Genomic DNA, 22,337 nt, shown 5'->3' with positions numbered 1-22,337 from the left:
TGATCCACTGGACAGAAAACTAAACTGCTGCAAGACTGGTGGGACTAGTCTGTTTCTACTAACTGACAGATCTAACTATGGTGAGGGCCAGCTCACACTGAGCAAAAATGCTTGAATTTTATGGTGGAGCTCTCTGCTGCAGAATCCCGACGTGACATGTCAATTCTTTCAGCGGAAAGGGGAATTCCGCTGTTTCTGCTCAGTGTGAACTAGTCCCAAGGTAGCAAAACAAGGTTTATATTCTCATAGTATATAAGTTAGCAGGTAACAGACAAGTTTTCAGTCCCCTCAACCAACCATGCCTTGTACTGGGCAGTAACAGTATAAGGTGCATGATGAAGCATAGTGTAAAAACTGACCGCTTCATCAGTAAGGAAGCGGCTCCCACTTTCAACAAAGGAAAAACCTGCAAAGCGATTGTGGGTTCAGATGACTGGCTGGGCAGGCCTGTGATGTCACGAACCCTGAACACATAACTGGAATAGAGCAGTACGATACATATGGTGACGTGGAAGCCAGGGAGGAGTGTGCTGGTTATTGTTTTTAATCACTCCCTGCATATAACTAAACTCCCCTACAAGGATAACCCCTTCAATGCCAAAATTATTCTGGTCCTTAATGGGGTTATCTAGCGCTAAAAAACATGGCCACTTTCTCCCAGAGACAGCCGATCTCGTCTCCAGTTTGGGTGGGGTTATGTAACTCAGTTCCATTGAAGAAAATGGGGCTAAATTGCAAACCCCACCTGAACTGGAGACAAGAGTGCTGCTGTCTCTGAAAGAAAGTGGCCATGTTTTTGTAGCACTGAATGACCCCTCTAAAGGGGAACTATCGGCAGGTTTGTGCAAATGAACCCGCCGATATCTTCCTGCAGCTGCGTACCTGACGTTTGCGTGGCTGTGCTTCTCATCTGTCTGTCCCGTCCTTTTTGTTCTGTTTGATTAAGAGCAAATATGCTCTTTAGGTGCACTGGGGGCATTTTTCGGCTCCACAAAGCACCCCAACAGCCCGCCCACCGTCTCCCTCAGTGACTCCTTCCCTATGCATATTCCTGCTGTTCTATAACGCGCTTCCTGACTAGCATGATTTTCTCCTCAACATTTCTAGGCTATGTTCCCACTATGTCTTTTTTATAATAAATGCTCATGATCATGATCATGATCATTAATAACGGCCATTATTATAAAAAAACATCAGTTTTTGAACATAGCCCTAGGCTGACAGAAAATCACAGTAGACTCACCAGGTTAAAGGGTTTAAACAGATAAATCTTTCCAATCCACTTAATATAATAAAGTGTAACAGTAAGTACCTGCAGTTGGTCCATTGGCCTGTCCAAAATAGCTTGGTGGAGGCATTGGAGGCATGACCAGATTAAATGGTATTGGAATGTTCATTGCAGTTACATGACTGGGTCCAGAGCTAATCATGCCAATCTGATCATGAGTTTGAAAGTACATGTTTGAGGGTCGAGCTTAGGGAAGTAAAAAGCATATACATTAAGAAAAATTATATAAAACACTAATTTGAATTACAATAACTATTATATTTGTATAGATTGGTGGGAAAACTATGGGTGTTTTGCTTCTCAGTCAGGACTCAGCACTTGGGGGTTGGCCACTTTTTAGTAAAATAGCTCAGTGTACAGCTCCCTGTGTACCTCAGAACTAAAATCAAGCTCCCCTCCTCCAGGCTGTGCTGCCCTGCTCAATGGTGAGTCTGTCCATAAGATGGCCGACATGGTGAAGCATGTGACCATGCCCCCCCCCCAGCCAGTATATGCCTATGGAGGATACTGGATGTGGGCCTTGGTCACATGTTCCTCCATGTAATGTTTTGCAAATGTAGGCAGGCAGTAATTTGTGGTATGTGATATTTTTAGCAATTCAAGGACTGTTTCACAATATTCAATCCTTTAAAGTGTACCTGTCCGCTGACCCAATTGGCGCATGGAAGTTTAGTACCCATGGCTACAAACACACCAAGACCATAAGGTGCGCAATCTTATAAACTTGTCAGACACATGTTAAGCTTTTTTTTTTATGCTAGGTTACTACATTCCAAGGCCAGGGATCATGTTACTACATTCCCTCTAGGTATTTTTTGATTTATAGTACCACTTAAATGAAAAGATTACAATAAAAACTGAGGTCGTCTATTTTTTTACCTTGACTACTCCGATCATACACAGATCCAGGTATTATTGCTTCACGGGCATCATACATTGCTGTTGTCATAAAACGTGCCCCCTGAAATACACAGTAAAAACTTGATAGCCAAGGAGAAAAACAAACAAACAAACAACCCCCCCCCCACACACACACAAACTGTATAGCTTTTATTCTCTGGACAAACATTTTCCTAACCAGACTTTAAAATCAGAATGCAACCGTACAGCGTTACAGCCATTCGTACCAAATTTTGACATTATCGGAAACGTCAATTTGCTAATTTTTCCAGGTGTCATGTCTGAGACCCAACTGTGGTGCAGAAAGCCGAGGAGATCGCACAGCAGCGCATGCCTGAAGACAAATTTAACTTGTTATCTCCATAAACTTTCGCAGCAGTTTTCGAAAGTGACACCTGTTAAATGTTACAACAAATGACAGTAACTCATACTTACAGGGTTAATAGTGTTTACAAGTTTTCGAGGTTTGCTAAACTGCATGAGACTCTCCCTAAGATTGTTTAGTGGTCCTTCAACAAGGACTTTTTGTTCCTTGTAGTAATTCAGAAGATGATTCCACAGGGGCTGCTTTGAAAGTGCCTTTGGGTTTCCTACAATTATTACACCATACCTAGGAAAAAAGGGAGATGTTAAACCGCATCTTAATGCTATTTTTATTTTATAGATAAATATTGGTTTTACAGAACTCTGCAAACGAAAAACAATTTTCCTTCCTAATTTCAACCTTTGCCTTAAGGGTGCGTTCACACTACGGAATTCTCACGAACAACATCCTGCGTATTCCGACGCTCATTCCCACTTGACTCTCCACCCGTGTCAGACACCATTCTATGTTCATGTCAATTCTAATGACATGTCAATTCTTTGGGCGGTGTCTATGGCACGGGTGGAATCACAAGAGCGCGTGGGGGAGAGCAGAGGAATCCGCGAGAATTCCATAGTGTGCGCCCTTGAAGTGACACTGTTACCTCCTTTTTGCATTCTGACATCTCTACACAGGTGTAAAGGGTAAATTTAGCGTTTTTCATACCTTATTTCATATCATACGTCATGGTACTTGTTCAAGTAAAAAGTCATCTTTTACCAACTGCAGATTGAGTTAAGTGGGCGGGGCCTCACGGCATTAGCACCACTTAGCCCCACCCACAACGGCACAGTTGGCCCCGCCCCCTCGCCGGCCATTGGAACAGGCTGGCTGAAAGGTCTAGACCCTACCCCCTTTACGTCGGCCAACCAATGGGCATCAAGGGGGCGGGACCAACGGTGCCGTTGTGGGCTGGGCTGAGTGGCGCTAATGCCGCGAGGCCACGCCCACTTAATACATTCTGCAGTTGATAAAAGGACACTTTACTTGAACAAGCACCATGACGTATGATATGAAATAAGGTATGAAAAATGCTAAATTTACCCTTCACACCTGTGTAGAGATGTCAGAATGCACAAAGGGGGTGACCGTGTCACTTTAAGGAACTAAGAAGGTTAGAATACTAACAAGCTGTTATATTCCCACAGTGCATGAGACCCAGGGAATAAAGGCATTAAATTTGCATTTCACTGTAAAATAGAGATATTTTAGCTACAATTTTGACGGAATTGCGGCAAAAATATTTATATTCTATAGCAAATTGCGCTAATTAAACATGTATTAAATGCTATGTGTGAACATAGCCTCAGAGTGGATTTCGTTAAATCAATATGTAAATTAGGAGATTTGGTGCACTGGGGCAGAACTAGCGTCTTCAGTGCACTGATCCATCCCTCCTCATGAATATTTATCAGGCGCTCTTCAGTGATAAATATTTATGAAATGACAGGGGATGGGATGTTAAACGGTCTAATTTACTTATTAATTACTCTAAAGTTATAATGAAAACCATGCTGAGGAAAAAGGTAAGAAAATTGCCTTTATTCTCTGGAAATATAACAGGAGGCTACAGTCTTTGAACCTGCTGTTAGTTTCACTTAAAGGGGAAACCTCCCACTTCCCCTTATGTTCTGGTTTCATTAGACTTCCTCAATAAAATGTAATTGTCAGATATTACTAAATCACTGGACATTTACCTGGCTCTAGTCAATGCCACATTCAAACGACGGGGATCATTTAAAAAACCAATACCCTGGTGCTCATTTGCTCGAACACAAGAAAGGATAATAAAATCTTTCTCTCTTCCTTGAAAGGCATCCACACTGGCGATTTCCACCTCCTACAGAAAGTAAATACGTTTACAGTGTCAGCAAAATGCCACTTGTAAACCATTATGAAAAATGATGGAGTATAATGTATACTATTTAGCATTGTACCTGGTAGAGTTTAGTGTGCAAAGAGCCACTAAACTGCATGTACTGAACCAAATAGGATCTCTGTCCTTCATATGGAGTAATTATCCCAATCTGGTCTGGTTTGGCACCTGCCTTTAAAAGTTTGGTTGTAATCTTCTCAACATTAGCAGCTTCAGTCCTAAAAGAAAAGTAATGAGTTGTCCATAAAACATCCACTTGGGTTACAGACATGAGGCCTAACATGCCTTTTCCTTTACCTGTTTAGATAAGAGGTTCCTGAACTAGCAATCTCTTCTTGTCCCTGGGTGACATAAAAGAACATTGGCTTGTCTGGCTGTGGCCACTGAAAGTCAAAGCCTTTCTTCACACGATCCGCTACATAAAATTATAAATTAAAATTATACACATTCTAGTATCGATACTTCCAAGTGCATAAATCAAACATTTTTTCATTGTATAGTTGCATTACCTGCAGTTACGCCATTTTGAAGGGAACCTTCATAGAAAATGTTTGATGGAAAAGCACTGAGGGCAGGATGCATCCTGTACTGAACCTGGAGGCGAATTGGTCTGATGCCTAGAACCACAAGTCTCTCAAACAGGGACTGAGACAGCCCAGCCTTTGCAGCTTTTTTACACATCACAACTGGGCCTAGCTGACAGTGATCTCCTACAAGTATTAGCTAGAAAACAAAAAAGGGTTTTACCAAGTTGTACTATGGATTTATGTAGAGTATACACTGATGAGGGAAATTAAAAATGTTATGCTTTAAAAATAGTACGGAAGAGCAGAATTCAATCCAAAAATAAAAACCGTGGCAGAGTTATCATGCTTTCTTATAGCAGGATTTACTGCCCATAGCAGCCAATAAGAGCTTAAAAGGGGTATTCCGGAAAAAAATCTATAAATTAGCAATGGAAAGGGTTAACCAAGGTTAACACTTTCCTAATATACTTACCTGTCCGTTTTTGGCCCCCCAAGGAGATGTCCGGTCACGTGATGGTCCAGGCTGACACTCGCGGATCCTCTTCTCCTTCCGGTCCGGTGACGTCACCATACCCGGCCGGCATCCGGCTCTCCTATTAGCAGCAAAGCACTGAACCCTGACTGGATTGGTAGCGTGTAGCCAATCAGGGTTCAGTGCTCTGCGTTCCCCCACATGCTGTACGAAATTAGCTGATGTCCCAGGCATAGAGACTCTAAGGGTGCTTCCACATGTTCTCCGCAAACAGCCCATAACATGGACAGTGTCCTGTGGAGTGGATCTCGGAACTCCCCACATTATAATTTATCATGATGTTGAGAGCACGGACACTGTCTGTGCTACGGAAGTTTGCGGAGAACGTGTGAATGCACCCTTACTAAAAAGACAGCCTGATAAATGTCTCCCCCCCAGCTTCTCCAAGTGCGATTAAAGCAATTACCTGCTTTGCTCCCAGGACAACTGGTACCATACACTCAGGCTCTGTGGCTTGAGTACTTTCATCAATCAGAATTGAACGGAACTGCATTTTAGCAAGCCTAGGATCTCCTGCTCCAACACATGTACAGCAAATCACATCAGCATTCTGCAAGAAAGGGAGATGACAGGAGAAAGCACAGTCATGTTAGGAATAGTTAAGACCACATCATGAAAATATTGATAACAATCAGCACATTAATAGGATTGTCAAAATAAAATTAAAAACATTTTGCAGCAGGGGGTGCTATAAAAACATTAAACAAGTCACACTTACCAGTCTTGGTGCTACCTGCACAAACAGTGACTGAGACACAGCGGCAGCCGCTGATTGGCTGAGTGGGCAGTAGGTGAGTGTCACTGTTTGTGTTACAGCATCCCCTGCTGGCAAGATTTTTTTTATTTTTATTTTGCCCTGGCAATCCCTTTAATAAGCTCAAAAAAAGGCTACTTCACAATATAGTGCTGTCCCGTTCCCAATATTAATCGGGTTACCAGGGTTCTGCTGATCCAAGTGCTGTTCTACTGTTTGGTTTGTTACATATAGCGTATACTTTACATACCATATTTTCCTTTGTATAAAACGACTTTTTAACCCCCAAAAAATCTTCTTAGAAGTAGTCGGGAGTCGTTTCATACACCGGGTACGGTAGCCCCATATGGTGGGCGAGCAACCACTACATGGGGCGACCACTTCAAAAAAACAAACAGTTAACTCACCCGTGACCCGCTCCCAGCAGCCATGCGTCTTCTGTCCCATTCCCGGCACAGGCAGTGTGATGTACCTTGCCTGCACAGTTGATCCCTGAAGCTCTTCCGGGCAGCAGAGTGTCTCATTGGAGAAGCTCGGAGATGTTCCACTGCGGGGAGAGCTTCGGGAGAATGACAGAGGCGCTAGAAGTTCCCGAAGACTGTTATTCTCCTAAAGCTCTCCCAGCAGCCGAGCGTCTCAGACCTTCTCCGATGATATGCTTGGCTGCCCGGGAGAGCCTCGGGGGATCTTCGGCTCAGCCAGGAACAGGATAGTAGATGCACGGCTGTCGGGAACGGGTCACAGGTAAGGTAAAGCGGAACTCCAGTTAGAGGTTAAAAAAAAATAAATGAAACTTCTGCAGAAGCATAACACATTACTTACCTGTCTATCCCAGTTTTGAAACTATCAAAAATCCATTTGTTTTGTTTTTTTTTTTGCTGTTTTGTGTTTCTGTTCTTCCTGGTTTGGCATTTCCCAGAATGCAATGCTTTCCCCTCATGCGATCATCACAGGCCCACCCAATACAATCAGTAAAATTAGTGCAGCAGCTGCTTCTGTCCGGTTAGAGTTGGTGAATCAGTCAGGGGATTGGGTCATCCAGCCAAGCCTCCTGTGATATCACGCCCTGCCCAGTCTGCATCATCAGCAAACACACACAATGTGAGACAGAGGCATGTAAGATTTGTCTCTTAAGGGGGGATAGCAGCAGGAGACAATGTGAATTGGCGCAGGGGCCATTTTTTTTCCACTTCTTGGATTTCTATCAGCTGCCAGTGTGGCAGAACTGTACAGATACAGTAATACATTGTATAGACACATCTATATAAAACTTTTAATGTACTTTTAATAGAAAAAAGTTTTTCTTATCCGGAGTTCCCCTTTAACTGTTTGTGTTTTTTTTCCTTTAGCTGCAGTTAACCTCTGCCTGGCCGCATTTTCCAGCGTTTAAGCGAACCCCTGACAATCTACTTAAAAACTAGGGTTCTTATACGCCGGAAAATACGGTAGGTATTTTTCATTTAAATACAACAGCTAATATATCAGTACCATAAGTAATTCTCTTTCTGCAGTTCTTTTAAGGGCTCTGTATCTTTTCTCATCAGCCGATGACAGTTCTCCTGTCTCATCTTTTAACTGCTGCAATTTCTGAAGTTCTGGCATACTAAAAGAAAAAAAAAAAAAAGTGATAACCTATTTTCTATACTTCAGACCAATATTTCAAGGCCAGATTCACAGATCGACCGTCGGCCACTTTTATCGTGCAGGATGTCAGCGAACAAAAAAAAAAAAAAAAAAAAAAAAAAAAATACTGTGAGCAGTTCTTTTTCTGTCCTCTGTAAAATAGAAACCAGTAAGAAACCCAACAGACTCCAGTAGTCTTAATTGGTAATATCAGTTATTGAAATAAAAAATGCCCAGCTTCGTTCTGGGGCATCAGATAGACCCTCCAATGGAGGCTCCAACATAAATGTGAACCTAGCTTAAAACAGATTAATAATTTTCTATAAAAAGTAACACCATTCCCTGCAATAAAGAGCTCCAAAGCATTATTCTCCCATTTATTTTCCTAGACAAAACTTCACTCCCTTCCTAACTTTCTCCAGAAAACAAGTTAAAGGGGTTATCCAGCGTGGGGGCACTTATTTGGGGGGGACCGGGGAGGAGGTGGCTGAAATAAAAGACGTCCACTTACCTCCCCGGTTCCAGCGGCAGGTCCCGCAGCACGGCGCTCCGGTGCCCGGCCGCTTCCGGGTGTCTGACACCGCCCGAGACGCTACGTTGTTTAGGGCCGCTCAGCCACTCAGTGAAGGAGACGGGATCCGAGCGGACTTCAAACGGATCCCGCCTCCTTCACTGAGTGGCTGAGCGGCCCTGAGACATAGCGTCTCGTGCTGCGTCAAGACACCCGGAAGCGGCCGGGAATCGGGCACCGGAGCGCCGTGATGCGGGACCCGCCGCTGGAACCGGGGAGGTAAGTGGACGTCTTATTTCAGCCACCTCCTCCCCGTTCCCCCCAAAAAGTGCCCCCACGCTGGAGCACCCCTTTAATCACCTAGGAAATCCCTAGAAATCCCAATAAATCGCTTATGCTAGGCTCACATTTGCAGCTGATGTTTTCCTAATTTTTTTTAAAATAAAAATATAAACATGAAAAAAAAAATAAAAAAAAAAATTTGATATCACTTTGTGCAGAATCGCCTTAACTATTAAAAGATCAAATTTCTAATCACTAATGGTAAACAGCAAAAGCACAGCAAGTATGCTAAACTGCAAAATTGTTCATTTTTGGTCACATCACATCCCAAAAAATTTTTACCAAAAAGTGATCAAAAAATCGTATATACGGAAGTGAGGCACCGATAAGTACAGATCATGGCGCAAAAAAATTAGTTATCTAAATGAAAAACTTAAATGCAAAATGAAAAAAAAAAAAAACATGTATGGTAACATGTCATTTAGTTAGTGTACAAAAGAATATGTATCAGAATAAGACATCACAAGTTAGAAAACAGTAGCATACCTTTCCATGTTGCGGATCTGATTGTGAAGTGCCAAGAAAGAAACTGGAGAATCAATAGCTTCACGGCTCTTTGCACAGAGACGAACAACTTTGAGTCCCGTTTGGTGTATTTTCTCAGTCAGTTGATCTACAGCAATATTGCTTGGGGCACATACTAAGACAGGGCTAAAAATAAAAAATAAAAATTATCAATGTAGGATATAAAACTATTTTTCTAAATTCCTGATTAAATCAGACATGTTTTAACAATTTCATCAATACCAGGGCTGTGGAGTCGGAGTCGTGGAGTCAAAACTAGTTTTGGCTGGAGTTGGAAAAAATGTACCAACTCCAGCTTTAAAAAAAAAAATCTTAAAACAATTTAAAACTGAGTTTTGATATGAATTTTATAAGTTTTGCTCATCAATACATATTATGAGCAACATTCTAACAGGACACTGGTTCTATTAGATAAGGGTGGTCGAGGAAAAGTAGTCGGTCACTATTTGGCAGCTTGTTTCTGAGCTGGAAAAGTCCATTGTGTGGGGGGAGATCTGTGCTGTTCACTGGATCCTGAATGACTGTATATGAGCAGCAGTGCAATATGAAGATATCCTGAGTAATATAGAGGATGAGGAGAAGACATAAGTAGTGTAGCAGTAACCTCTGTCCTAAATGTGGTGTTTCTCTACAGTGTTCTATGGCTGCAGGTGTGTGTGTGTGTGTGTGTGTGTGTGTATGTGTGTGTGTGTGTGTGTGTGTGTGTATATACTATGGCTGCAGCAGGCTGTGTGTGTGTATGCTATAGCTGCAGGTGTGTGTGTGTGTGTACTATGGCTGCAGCAGGCTGTGTGTGCGCTATGGCTGCAGCTGTGTGTGTGTGTGTGAGCTATGGCTGCAGCAGGGTGTGTGTGTGCACGCATGCTATGGTGTGCCCCCACACCCACAGTGACTCCTCTATATCACTGTGTGTGACCCCTCTCTATATCATTGTGTGACCCCCCCTATAACACTATGGCTGACATCTATATTACAGGTATCAGGCATTGTTAGCGGTGTTTCTGTGTGTATGGTGAATATTTAGTTAGAAACATAGAAGATTGTCAGCAGGAAAAGACCACATGCTCCATCTAGTCTAGTTCTGAGTTGTTCAGGACATGGAGGCTGGAGACTGGCTGCATCCACTGCACACACAGGAGAAGCTGCTTTATATCTTTCCTCATTCCCTCAGAAGTCACTCCAGGATCATGAAGGACATTAGGGAGAAGCTGCTGAGCCAGAGTGATAAATAACTCCCCTGGTATCTAACTAGCCATTTCTGAAGGAGCAGGAGTCAGTCCTGATAAAATGCAGGAGTCGGAGCTGCGGCTTACCGACTCCACAGCCCTGATCAATACTACAGTGCATATTACGCTACAGACTAATGATTAGAGGGGACACTTTGTTACCAGTATGGCCTTTGATTGAACAGCTCTTTCAACTGCTAATAACCACTCCCCCCCCCCCAAAAAAAATAAAAATAAATATATATATATATATATATATATATATATATATATATATATATATATATATATATATATATATTTTTTTTTTTTTTTATTTTTTTTTTATGCAAAAAAGGGGTCCGTGGAGCCTCAGTTACGAGTCTCAAAACACGGGAATGGCCAGATATCCCTCTCTCCAGAGAAGGAAGCCCATTGCCAAGGGGTGCCTCCTAGTGGGGAGAGCACCAAACCCCAGGGGCCAACCCTGGTGTTTCCCTATTTAGGTCCTAAAGCTCGCAACAGAGTGAGGACCTGAGGGACTACGTATCAGGGTGGTTTGGTGCTCTCCCCACTAGGAGGCACCCCTTGGCAATGGGCTTCCTTCTCTGGAGAGAGGGATATCTGGCTATTCCCATGTTTTGAGACTCGTAACTGAGGCTCCACGGACCCCTTTTTTGCATATTTAAATTTTGTATGGGACAATCAATGGAGACTCGTAAATGAGTACTCCATTGGAAGTTTTCACTGTTCTCCCTGAGTTCAGTGATTGTTGTGTTTTGTTGATAGATATCTATATCTATCTATCTCTCTCTCTCTCTATATATATATATATATAGCTATAGATATCTATCTATATAGATATTTCGTTCTGGGACTTTGCTTGTAATCCAAATCCACTCTTAAACCAAAGCAAATTTTCCCTTAAGAAATCACTGATATGCAGACAATTGGTTCCACACCCCAAAAATAATGATTTTATATTTTGAACAACATGTAAGTCAAATGAAACAAACATTTATAAACAGCTGAATATGTAATATTATAGGTTACTGTGCAGTATAGCAATCAGCATGTGGAGTAAAATGTATAATAAGTGCATAAACCTGAAACACAGCAGCAGTTTGTAGATACTGGATGGAACTGCAGATCCCTATAATGCAGTAGCCTAGTACAACATGCTAGAATAGAGAAGCAGGACTGTCAGAGATCTGTGTGGTCACATGACAGCAATGAAGAAGGGGTGAGTGCTCAGCATGGACTCATCAGGACTGACAGACTGCAGGGAGCATGAAGGACTGAGCAGTACAGATGTGGGTACATACATGCAGCACTCTGTCCGGGGAGAGAGGGGTTACAGCTATGAAAAGATTACCTTCACAGTCCTGTCCCCTGATGTAAGCCCCAGCCTGAAGTGGATCTGCTATGATTTGGAAGGCAAGGGAGACTTCCTGGGTCAGAGTACAGTGCTGTATACCCCGCTATATAGACCATGTCCCTCCCCAACACGCGCTCCCACCTAGTACAGGGAGCTCTTAAACCAAAACAATGCTCTTAAACCAAGTCACAATTTTGAAAAACTGTGAGCTCTTAAACCAAAACGCTCTTAAACCAAGTTACTCTTAAACCAAGGTACCACTGTATATATCTATATCTCTGTATCTACACAAACATTTAAAGTGTCCAGTCACAACTCAGCGCTTCTCAAACTTTTCTACAAAAGCCTCACCTAACGGAGCAATGTGTTGCCTGAGCTTCACCAGACTGCCCAAGAGGATGCCGGGGCCTCACTACCTGTGGTGGGAGTCCACATACAAATAAAAACTATTTCTCAGTCTACCCTTCATAGTGCCCAAAACTCTGTATAACATCAAAGTAGGAACAAAAGTCAATAATGATGTTCCTAAGGGTGCCCTTAAACCTACTGGATCCACAGCGGATTTTCATGCTGCGAGTTTGCAGCGAAATCAGCTTCGGATCCTGTACTGTGAAGCTCAATGGGTCCCATACACACTGCCTGCATGGGACCCGGCCCCTATAACCCCCTGCACCGCCGCTGGCCGCCCGCAGCTTACAGCCCCGGCCCCCTTAAACCCCCGCACGCCGCCCCGCCACGACCCCCCCCCCCCCGGCCGCCCGATTGCAGCCCCGGCCCCGAGCATACATCACCTGCTCGGGGCCGTGGCTGCGTGATGTATGCTCGGGGCCGGGATGGTGATCGGGAGTGCGGGGGCCGGGATGGTGATCGGAGGTTTAAGGGGGCCGGGGCTGCAAGCTGTGGGCGGCCGGCAGGTGTTAAAGGGGCCGGGTCCCATGCAGGCAGTGGATCCGCTGCGTGTATGGGACCCATTGAGCTTCACAGTACAGGATGCGCAGCTGATTTAGCTGAAAACACGCAGCATGAAATTCCCTGCGGATCCAGTAGGTGTGAAGGCACCCTAAACCAGAGTTTGTTGCATCCTGGGAAAGGACTGTGTAGCTTATAGTAAATACTTTAGTGAATACTACCTCCCTAGCAACTAGGGGGCGTCTCAGTTTGAGAAGCACTGGTGTAGATAATCTGCTGTGCCAACTGTGATATACAGCGAGAATCATGACTGCACAGCTAAGACATACTGGAACAAAAAGTTTTAAAAAGATGTGTCATAAAAAAACTGTGTAATAATCACCACATGCAGGAAAAACCATAGCCCACGTATCACATGATGCAGCTAAAACATTGTCCCAGATTTATCAATCTGCCAGAACATTCTGGTTTTGTTCATAGCAAGAGATCAGAGTTCATATCTTAAAGCGAATGTTATCAGGTACATCCCTTTAAGTTTGTTTTTTTTTTTTTTAAATAGATTAGGGCGGGGATGCCAGTGCCATGGGTCCTTTTTTGAACCGTGGCCTGGTTCCCGCACACGGCGCAGGCCTATTCCTGGGCACTGGAGGCACTGACGAATCACCCTCAACTCTGTGACACAGCTTCATTACAATCAATAGAGCTGCGAGGGAGTTTCAGCACACTGGGGATCCGGCAAGCCCGCCTCCAGTTCTTCAGGCCAGGCTGGTGCTCGGGAATAGACCAGCGTCGTGTGCGGGAATCGAGACGCTGTTCAAAAAAAAAAAAAACACCTCAGCATCCCTGCGCTGGTCTATTCATGTAGAAAACGTACACTCACTTTAACAAATCCTGGTAAAATGAAAGCTGCACTGTATTTGGTTGCCAGAAAACCCAGAAAGTTGATTTAAGGGATATTATATCTCGACAACAGTGTGTAAACTGGCCACATAATATGGATGTGGTTTCGCTGACATGCAGCATCACAGGATAAAGCCAACTCTGAGTCTCAGCCTGCCACTGTTAAGCCAGATGAGAAGGTATCAGGCAGAGGGGAGACCAAAAAGGAAGCTAACCACTAGAGCGTATAATTGTGTCCTGTTTTCAAGTCTCTGGATAATGGCTTTATGGAATGTTCCCCCAAAACCCCAGTTAACTGAACAGAAAGGAGAACATTTAGCAAACCTTGTGGAGGGGGGGGGGGGGGGGGGGGGGGTGGGGGGGGGAAGTGGAGTGGAGTAGATGCCCATAACTACCAAATTCCAGCTATGGGCTGCTACTCCACTGTTCCTTTGCACAAGGTATGGATAAAGCTCCCCAATCTTTCCTGTGGAATAACCTCCTAAGTTTTAAAAGGGTTCATCCATGATTAGAAAGAGCATACCTACTTTTTCTAAGCCTGGATCACACCTTTGGCATATGGAGGCTTGTGTTTGCAAGATGTTTTCTAATATGAGAGCCATAACTCATTGCTCCATTGATAGTTGCAGGAGGGCACAGTTGATCACTTTATTATATTTTTTTGGGAGAAGAGGTCTATAAACAGTACTTTTGGCATGTTTCTTCTTACTCAACATTACAGTGTAACTATCTTCTTTAAAAATGTCTAACATGTCAAAGCGACGTCAGAAGTTTGCATAGGTGGGGGCCCTTAATGCAGAGGCCCCCACCAAACGCTAGAACGAAGGGGCAGATGCACTCAGCAGCACTATCTCAGCTAATATGAGTGGTCTGTTATAATGGAAGCCTAGGAGACTTCAGTATACAGAATTGCTGGAAGTTCCATAGGATTCCATTATAATTCCATAGACTGTCCGTATTAGCTGTTATAGCAGAGATGAAGGGGCAGGGTGTTTGCTGCAGAGTGTCTGCCCCTTTGTTATAGCAATCAGCTGGGCTCTCAGCACCCAGATCCCCATCAATGCAAACATCTGACATTTCACTATGACATGTCAGAAGTTTTCTTTAAATGAGTGTTACACTTTAATTTAACCCGACGGTGACCGCCAACTGTCTTTTTACAGTGGTTTGGTATTTTTACAGCAGGCTCAGGAGCTACACCTGCTAATGATGTACATTTATGTAATATGTCGGGACAAGGTTTAAAGCAAATGTACTATCTGTACTGTGCATGGTGTCAGTCTATTCTGCTGACAATCTTCTAGTTTTCTAACTAATATTGACCATACACAAAAAAACACTGCCAACAATGCCAGATACCTGTGATATAGGGGTCAGTCAGTGATATAGAGGGGTCAGCTATAGACCCAGATTTATCAGCTCTGTCAGCATCCGTGCTCCTGAATCATTGTGGCCCTGCAGGAACTACCTGCTCAGTGACTGCAGTGGTACCCTGCCTCAATCACTGATTGGCTGAGCAGGCATTTCTGAGTGGGGCCATGACATCACAGGATTGAGAGCACGTTGCACTGTGGGGGCACAGGGTACCCCTGTCCCCCCTGAATTTTTCACTGTTGCCCAGAATATCCCTTTAATGTCTGCCTCTCTAACACATACGCAGCCTGCTGCAGCCATAGCGGACGCACACGCAGCCTGCTGCAGCCATAGCGGACGCACACGCAGCCTGCTGCAGCCATAGCGGACGCACACGCAGCCTGCTGCAGCCATAGCGGACACGCACACACACAGCCTGCTGCAGCCATAGCACACACATACACAGCCTGCTGCAGCCATAGCGGACACGCACACACACAGCCTGCTGCAGCCATAGCACACACATACACAGCCTGCTGCAGCCATAGCGGACACGCACACACACAGCCTGCTGCAGCCATAGCACACACATACACAGCCTGCTGCAGCCATAGCACACATACACAGCCTGCTGCAGCCATAGCACACATACACAGCCTGCTGCAGCCATAGCACACATACACAGCCTGCTGCAGCCATAGCACACATACACAGCCTGCTGCAGCCATAGCGCGCACACACACACACACACACACACACACAGCCTGCTGCAGCCATAGCCTGCACGCTCACACACACACAGCCTGCTGCAGCCATAGCTTATTATAAAACAGACAGATTTTTGAAACCTCTTTATCACTACCTGCATTTATGTTTTACAAAGTTTTCTATTTTGTGAGCTACTTACCCGTTCCCCTGTCTAGCAAGATGATAAACAATTGTTGCAGAAGTTACAGTTTTTCCAGTACCAGGTGGTCCCTGAATGAGACTAAGAGGTCGCTGTAGAACGGTCTTCACTGCATAAACCTAGTAAACACAGAAAGATGGTAATTCTGTTTAAAATAAATTCTATGACAGAAGACAAGATATTACTGTAAAAGGTGCAAGGGATTTATAATGTTTTAAAAGCTAGGGTCTATCCTTAGGCTAGGTCATCAACATATGATTGGTAACTTAAAAGGGAACCTTTTAGCTGTAAATAATGTTTCAAACTGGCTACACTGTTAGGGCAAGGGGGCACACAGTACCTTTCATGTATCTGCTTTCATAACGTAAAGAAAAGCTTTTATTCTCTGGTACAAAAAGAATCAAAGAGGCTTTTCCAAGCTCCTGAAGTTCTAATGTCTCCTCCCCCTGCTTGACACCTAGAAGCCGAGCCCCAAGCAGGATCAGGTATGGGAGAGGGTATAACAAATCTCAATACAATTCTGAGTAAACAAACGTGAAAAATCCCACCAAGGCCAGATTCACACGTACCGCATCCCCTTGCCTGTTAGTTTCTATGAGAATACATACTGTATGTATTACATACATAGTAAGTTACAGTCCCCTTAAACCCCCCCCCCCCCCCCCCAGACGCCAGAAACCCCCCGAAGCAAGGGTTAAATTGTGGTTTTGATGTTGATAAAGTCTGCTAAAGAGATTTCTGAATTAGGCCGGAGCATACTGTACCTGCTCCACGCTCCGGCCTAATTCAGAAATCTCTTTAGCAGACTTTATCAACATCAAAACCACAATTTAACCCTTCAAGACTCAGCCCAAAATGACCCGTATGACCACATCAATTTTAATTTTTGCGTTTTCATTTATTCCCCCTCCCCTTTTAAGAGCTCTAGCACATTTTTCTATCTACAGGGCCATGTAAGAGTTTGTTCTTTTCAGAAACAAGTGTACTTTGTAATGGCGCCTTTCATTCTACCATAACATGCATGATGGAACCCCCCAAAATAATAGTTATGAAAATAAAAATTGGTGAAGTTGGAAAAAAGAATGCAATATTGTAACATTCAGGGGGTTCCCGTGTGTATGTAATGCACTGTACGGTAAAAGTGACATACCACCATTATTCTATAGGTCAGTACTGTGCCCAGTGTCATAAGCAGAAAAAAAAATGACAAGAATTAGAATCTGAGCAAAGGCCAAATTGTAATGGCTAAATGTCTGGGCCAAAAAAATCTAAAAAATGCTTAGCACCCACTAAAAGTAGTCCAAGAAAAGTTAACTGGTTCACAAAAATAATATCCCACACTAAAATATTCAACTATTTTCTCATTTTACCTGCGAATGGTTGAGATCTGGTAATCCTTGTGCTGTGAACCTCTTGGGTAGCTGGCATTTTATGATTACATCTTCAACTTCATGCCCCAGCAGCTTGTGATAAATGTAACCAGAAACCGAAGTTTCATCTACTGCAAAGGTTTTCAGTGCACTCTGCATTCTATATTAACAAAAAACACAAAACTGCATGTATTTTCTACATATAGAACAGACAAACAAACAGTGCTTCAAAAGGGGTTTGTCAAAAAAAAAAAAAAAAAAAAAGATAATACACATAGCGGCTTTCTTTTTAAACAGCACCAATCTTGCCTGCAGTTTGTGTGTGGTACTGCAGCTCAGTTACATTTACATGAAAGGGGTGGTCCAGGGTTGAAAAAAATATAGTAGCTTTTTCCTAAAAACAGCACCCCACCTGTCCTCGAGTTGGACGTGGCACAGTGTTTCCACAAAAATTTATGCTTCAAAACAGGCACAGTCTTATTTTTGGGGTATGTCTTAATTCTCTCTCCCCGGGAAAGAAATAAGAATTCCCCCTGGAACACTCACATCCTTGCAGGAGTGCATCAGCAGTGGGACGGGCAGCGGCGTGCAGTCCTGGGTGGCAGCAGGTGGCCTTACTTTCGGGAGGTGCCTTTTTTTGGGGGAGGGGGCATGCCTTAGTTTAGGCTAGTTGGGAGGGTAGTTGGGGTGTCTTTTAGGAGGGCGTCTCATATTCAGGGAAACGCGGTATTACAACTCTGCTTCCTTCACTTCAGCGTCACTGAGTTGCAATGCCAAACACAAACGGAGGATAAAGCAGCCATATTTTTCTAATTCTGAATAACCTCTTGAATAGAGCAAAGTTTTAGTACCACGTATAACCTTAGGTAAGGTGTGGTGCTGTTTTTGAAAGTAAGTAACAGTTTCCTATTCTGGTTAACCTCTTTAATTAACCCAGCCTTCATTACTTGAACTTCTTTGATGTATGCTTTGCAGGCAAACCTCATTTGATGTTCAAATCTGTTATGACCTAACACCTATCTGTAAGTGGAATTTTTGCACTTACAATACCACACATTAGAAAGGTTGTCACGTGCCATGGTAGAGGAGTGACAAACTTGTCTGTAAGGCGTTTTTCATCCTTGAATATTAGATCAGTATTTTAAATCAAATCAGATGTGTATTGAAAATAGTAGTATACCTATTTATACAACATTTTTTCTAAGTTAACAAGGTTATTTAGTCATTCTAGGTCATGGTAACAATTGTTAGAAAGGTTAACAATCATATGCAGTTATAAAAATAAATAAATAAATAAAAAAAAAAAAAGTTGAGACACAAAGGTTTTCCATTTTGCCATTCAAGTTAAATAATGCACTGTGCTACTTCCCGATATCTGTCAGTTAGTTAATGATGTTGTATAGCTTTTCAAAAAAAATTATTTTAGAAGTCTATTTAAAGTTACGTCACTTGCTTAATAAGTTAAAGAAGTTCCTGTTTTACACAAGCACCAAGACTATATATATGTATCTAGTTTCTCTCCTGCATGCAGTCTAAGGACCCTATTACACGGACCGATTCAGGCTGATTCGCCTGATTATTGCTCTGTGTAATAAAAGGAGTGATGAGCTGTTGAAATGATCACTTTCTTTATACTAAAATCATTGGCCACCAACTGTGCATTGCTATATGTAAAAGTGATGACTGTAGTATAAATAAGTATTTACCCATCTTACCACATTCCCAGTGCCCTTTGGTCTTCCCTGTTCTCTGCAGCGCTGTCTTCTGTTCCCTTCTGGTTCGGTCTCTGCACTGACAGTCCGCTCAGCCAATCACTGGCAGAGACAGGACCGCAGCCAGTGATTGGCTGAGGGGCCTGTCAGTGCAGAAACCGGACAAGAAGGGAATAGAAGACAGAGCTGCAAAGACCAGGGAAGGCCAAAAGTTACTGGGAATATGGTAAGGTAGGTAAATACTTTTACACTAAAGGCAAGGACTGCATGGACATCGTTAACAATGTTTGTGCACCTCTTGCTGCCCGATAATCCAGTGTGATTGATCAAAAAGGAGCGCCAATCTAGCAGATCGGCACTAGTTTACACTTTATGATCGGTCCGTCTAATAGGACACTAATAGTCCTTTTACACTTAAAGATATCAGTGGGCAGCCGCAAACTAGCACTCATTAGCAATATAGGTGCTCTTTTGCAGTGCCTTTAAACAGCACAACAAATCAAGACAGCACAGATGTATATATATTTGTGCTGTCAGTTTCCAAATGTCAAGCGGTACATAGTTACCTTCAGCGCTGCTTGTGATCCAGCAACAGCATCTTCAGGCCCCACCCCCTCCAGCTGTCAAACATCCTGATGGAGGCAGCTGCCTGAAGATACAGGAGAGCCGGAACACCAGCAGCACTGATGGTAAGCATGAACTACTTGTGATTTGGAAACAGCATAGAATATACATATCTATGCTGCCAATTTCACTTGTTATCAGCCACACATCCTTTTTACACAGGAAGATGTTTGGCCCATAACTATCAATTTTTAAGCTTGCTCTAGAGACACAATCGTCCGAGGAGCAGGCATTTGTGTTACCTTTACATGGGCCGATTATCGATAGTCAATATAAAAGACCCTTAAGGGTCTGTCTTACCAGGCGACTTCTAATTATTTAAAGGGATTATCCAGTGTTAGAAAAACATGGCCACTTTCTTCCAGAGTCAGCACAACTCTTTGGGTGGGGTTTAGCAACTCAGTTGAAATGAATGGAGCTTAATTGCAAGCCTTAACTGAACTAGAGACAAGAGATGCCATCTCAGGAAGAAAGTGGCCATGTTTTTGTAGGGCTGGATAACCCCTTTAAATACAACAAAGAAACCTGTCATCAGGGCCACTGCCGAATCAGCAGTGTATTCCACTCTGTCAGTGGAAGTTCATCTCTCCATGGCTTCGAAAACAAATGAGACCATAATGACCACATTACGCCTGCAAAGTGAAAATCACAGCTGAGCCAGCAGATCAATATGCCATATGCAATTCAAGTTTCAAACTGTTGACATTGTTAGATCTCCATTAGGTCAACAAGACAAACTGCACCTTACCTGCTCCCCTGGAAGTCCTCCTGTGAAATTTTCAGGACTATTGCTGAACCCCCTGGCAGCTACTTCTAAAATAGACTCCTCCCTGAAGTGACAGACCACTTGCTCAGCCAATCATTGGCAAAAGCACTGTCCTGCTTCAGTGAGTGACTGACTAAGTGGGCTGATGAAAGAAGTCTGTCTCAGAAGTAGGGACCAGGTGTTCAGCGAGGGGCCCAAAGAAACACAGGATGACCCCTCCAGAGCATGTTAAAGGAGAGTATGGGTTTATTACTATTTTCTCTGCAACCCCAGCAAAATATATAAATAGACACCCCTTTAGCTTAACATACTGCTTAAAATTGGCTCCAAATGTGTAAAGGCAAATGTAATACCTGTCAAATGATGTTGACTTCCATACAAAATCCACTTGGAAATTGTGAGTTACTTCCACTGGAGCACCAACACTGCTTCTCAGCTCTATGGCAATTTCATCACCATAATCTAAAAAGTTCTGTTAAGTCTTACAACAGCTTTAATCAGGAGGTCTTTACAGCAACATCACAACTGCCAACATTATAACACCACATTAGCTTGAGATAATACAATGGTTGAACTATTAGTTTTGTGGCAAAGATCACCATGTTGTGCTGCACTGCTGTGAATGTTGTCAGTAAACTTGTAGGCCACAACACGACCACATTCTCTTTCATTAATGGTATGGGGATCTTTTCCAGAAAACATGTTGCAGGACCAAAGTTGCTATGTAACTCAACCTTAGGCTTACTGGAAATAGTCGATAACATCAAACAGCCAAATTTAATTTTGATTATAAACAAAACTTTTTCTTCCGATGTGTTCTTTTTCTCCAATATCACTTTAAAAGGTCTAATATGTATGGTGTTTACGCGTGTTTGTCTGTTCAGAAAGGCATTTTTTATGATATACGGTATATCTTTAGGTGTATGTTTTCTGAAAGTTCTGACTATGACATTATTTTTGTGTTCATTTTCTATATATGTATAACTAAAAATACAACAAACAAAGATTGAGGTCCAGATTTATCGAAGTGCAAAATGTGTAAAAGAGTACCTGGTGTAAATTACCCAATAGTAACCAATCAGAGCTCAGCGTTCATTTTCCCGGAATCGATAACTGAGCTCTGGTTGCCATCTTACACATTTTGATAAATATGAGCCTATAATTGCCCAAAGCTGACAAAGAATTCCTTTTTGACCTTGGTCCATAGTGAAAACACACTAACACACACAATGTGCAAAAAGGCCCAAAGGGCCCACAGAAAACATGATTGATTGTCATGGATTAAGGTGTATATACACAAGCCAAAATTAAAATGCAACCTATATGATCAGGGGTGGTAAGGAGTCACTGGTAGAAAGACGCTGTTAGGATCATTGATGGCAGTTCCCATATAAAACTGCTGGAACTGTAAAGGGTCTTAACTTGCCAGGACAGTGTCACTTAGTAGAAGGGAGCAGCTGCAGTTTATTTCCAACAACAAAATGTTTTTCATTATATTAAAATTAAACACACCAACGTAGTAATGAAATTAGATTTTTTTAAAACTGAAAAGCCTAGGAGCTGTGCGATCATTTTGTTTTACATTGGCACATTTTAGCTGCATTAGGTTTTTCTGCAGGATGAGTGGTAGTTTTCAACGGTGCCATTTAATTCCAGATACTAACACAATATCTGGAATTAATAATAATGGACATTATTTCTAGCTGTAGCCTTAGGGGGAGGGGGACATTTATCATTACTTTTTGGGGGGGGCTAGTATTCAAATTTTGTAATGTGGTAAAATCTGTGCAAGATTTATTTATATTTAGTTTCTGCAGCCTGCGACTTTTTAAAATTTTTGCACTGGGAGCGGGTGTGATTTTCTATTAGCTACTTCCGTTTCCGTTAGATCTGTCATGTGAAATTTTCAGTTTTTGAGCAAAATATTGTACAGAAGTACTAAACTCCTAGCCTGGCGTAGTTTATTAGCCA

The 22,337-nt window shown here is 42.8% G+C and overlaps 1 protein-coding gene across 2 annotated transcripts in view; it reads right to left on the bottom strand.

Annotated features, from left to right (window-relative positions):
* UPF1 (UPF1 RNA helicase and ATPase) overlaps nucleotides 1-22,337 on the bottom strand; it is a 64,332-nt gene that overhangs the window by 5,309 nt on the left and 36,686 nt on the right. For both annotated transcript variants that reach the window (XM_069962522.1, XM_069962520.1), the window contains exons 9-21: nucleotides 20,720-20,828; nucleotides 17,265-17,424; nucleotides 15,895-16,013; nucleotides 9,204-9,368; nucleotides 7,730-7,844; nucleotides 5,894-6,037; nucleotides 4,938-5,151; nucleotides 4,726-4,843; nucleotides 4,490-4,646; nucleotides 4,250-4,392; nucleotides 2,624-2,798; nucleotides 2,168-2,249; nucleotides 1,313-1,474 (exon numbers count right to left, since the gene is read on the bottom strand). In XM_069962522.1, coding sequence (XP_069818623.1) covers nucleotides 1,313-1,474; nucleotides 2,168-2,249; nucleotides 2,624-2,798; nucleotides 4,250-4,392; nucleotides 4,490-4,646; nucleotides 4,726-4,843; nucleotides 4,938-5,151; nucleotides 5,894-6,037; nucleotides 7,730-7,844; nucleotides 9,204-9,368; nucleotides 15,895-16,013; nucleotides 17,265-17,424; nucleotides 20,720-20,828 — 1,863 coding nt within the window. The remainder of the gene's footprint in view (nucleotides 1-1,312; nucleotides 1,475-2,167; nucleotides 2,250-2,623; nucleotides 2,799-4,249; nucleotides 4,393-4,489; nucleotides 4,647-4,725; nucleotides 4,844-4,937; nucleotides 5,152-5,893; nucleotides 6,038-7,729; nucleotides 7,845-9,203; nucleotides 9,369-15,894; nucleotides 16,014-17,264; nucleotides 17,425-20,719; nucleotides 20,829-22,337) is intronic.

This window comes from Dendropsophus ebraccatus, chromosome 3 (assembly GCF_027789765.1).
Source record: "Dendropsophus ebraccatus isolate aDenEbr1 chromosome 3, aDenEbr1.pat, whole genome shotgun sequence".
Classification (NCBI taxonomy): domain Eukaryota; kingdom Metazoa; phylum Chordata; class Amphibia; order Anura; family Hylidae; genus Dendropsophus; species Dendropsophus ebraccatus.
This window is presented reverse-complemented; position numbering and strand designations above follow the sequence as displayed.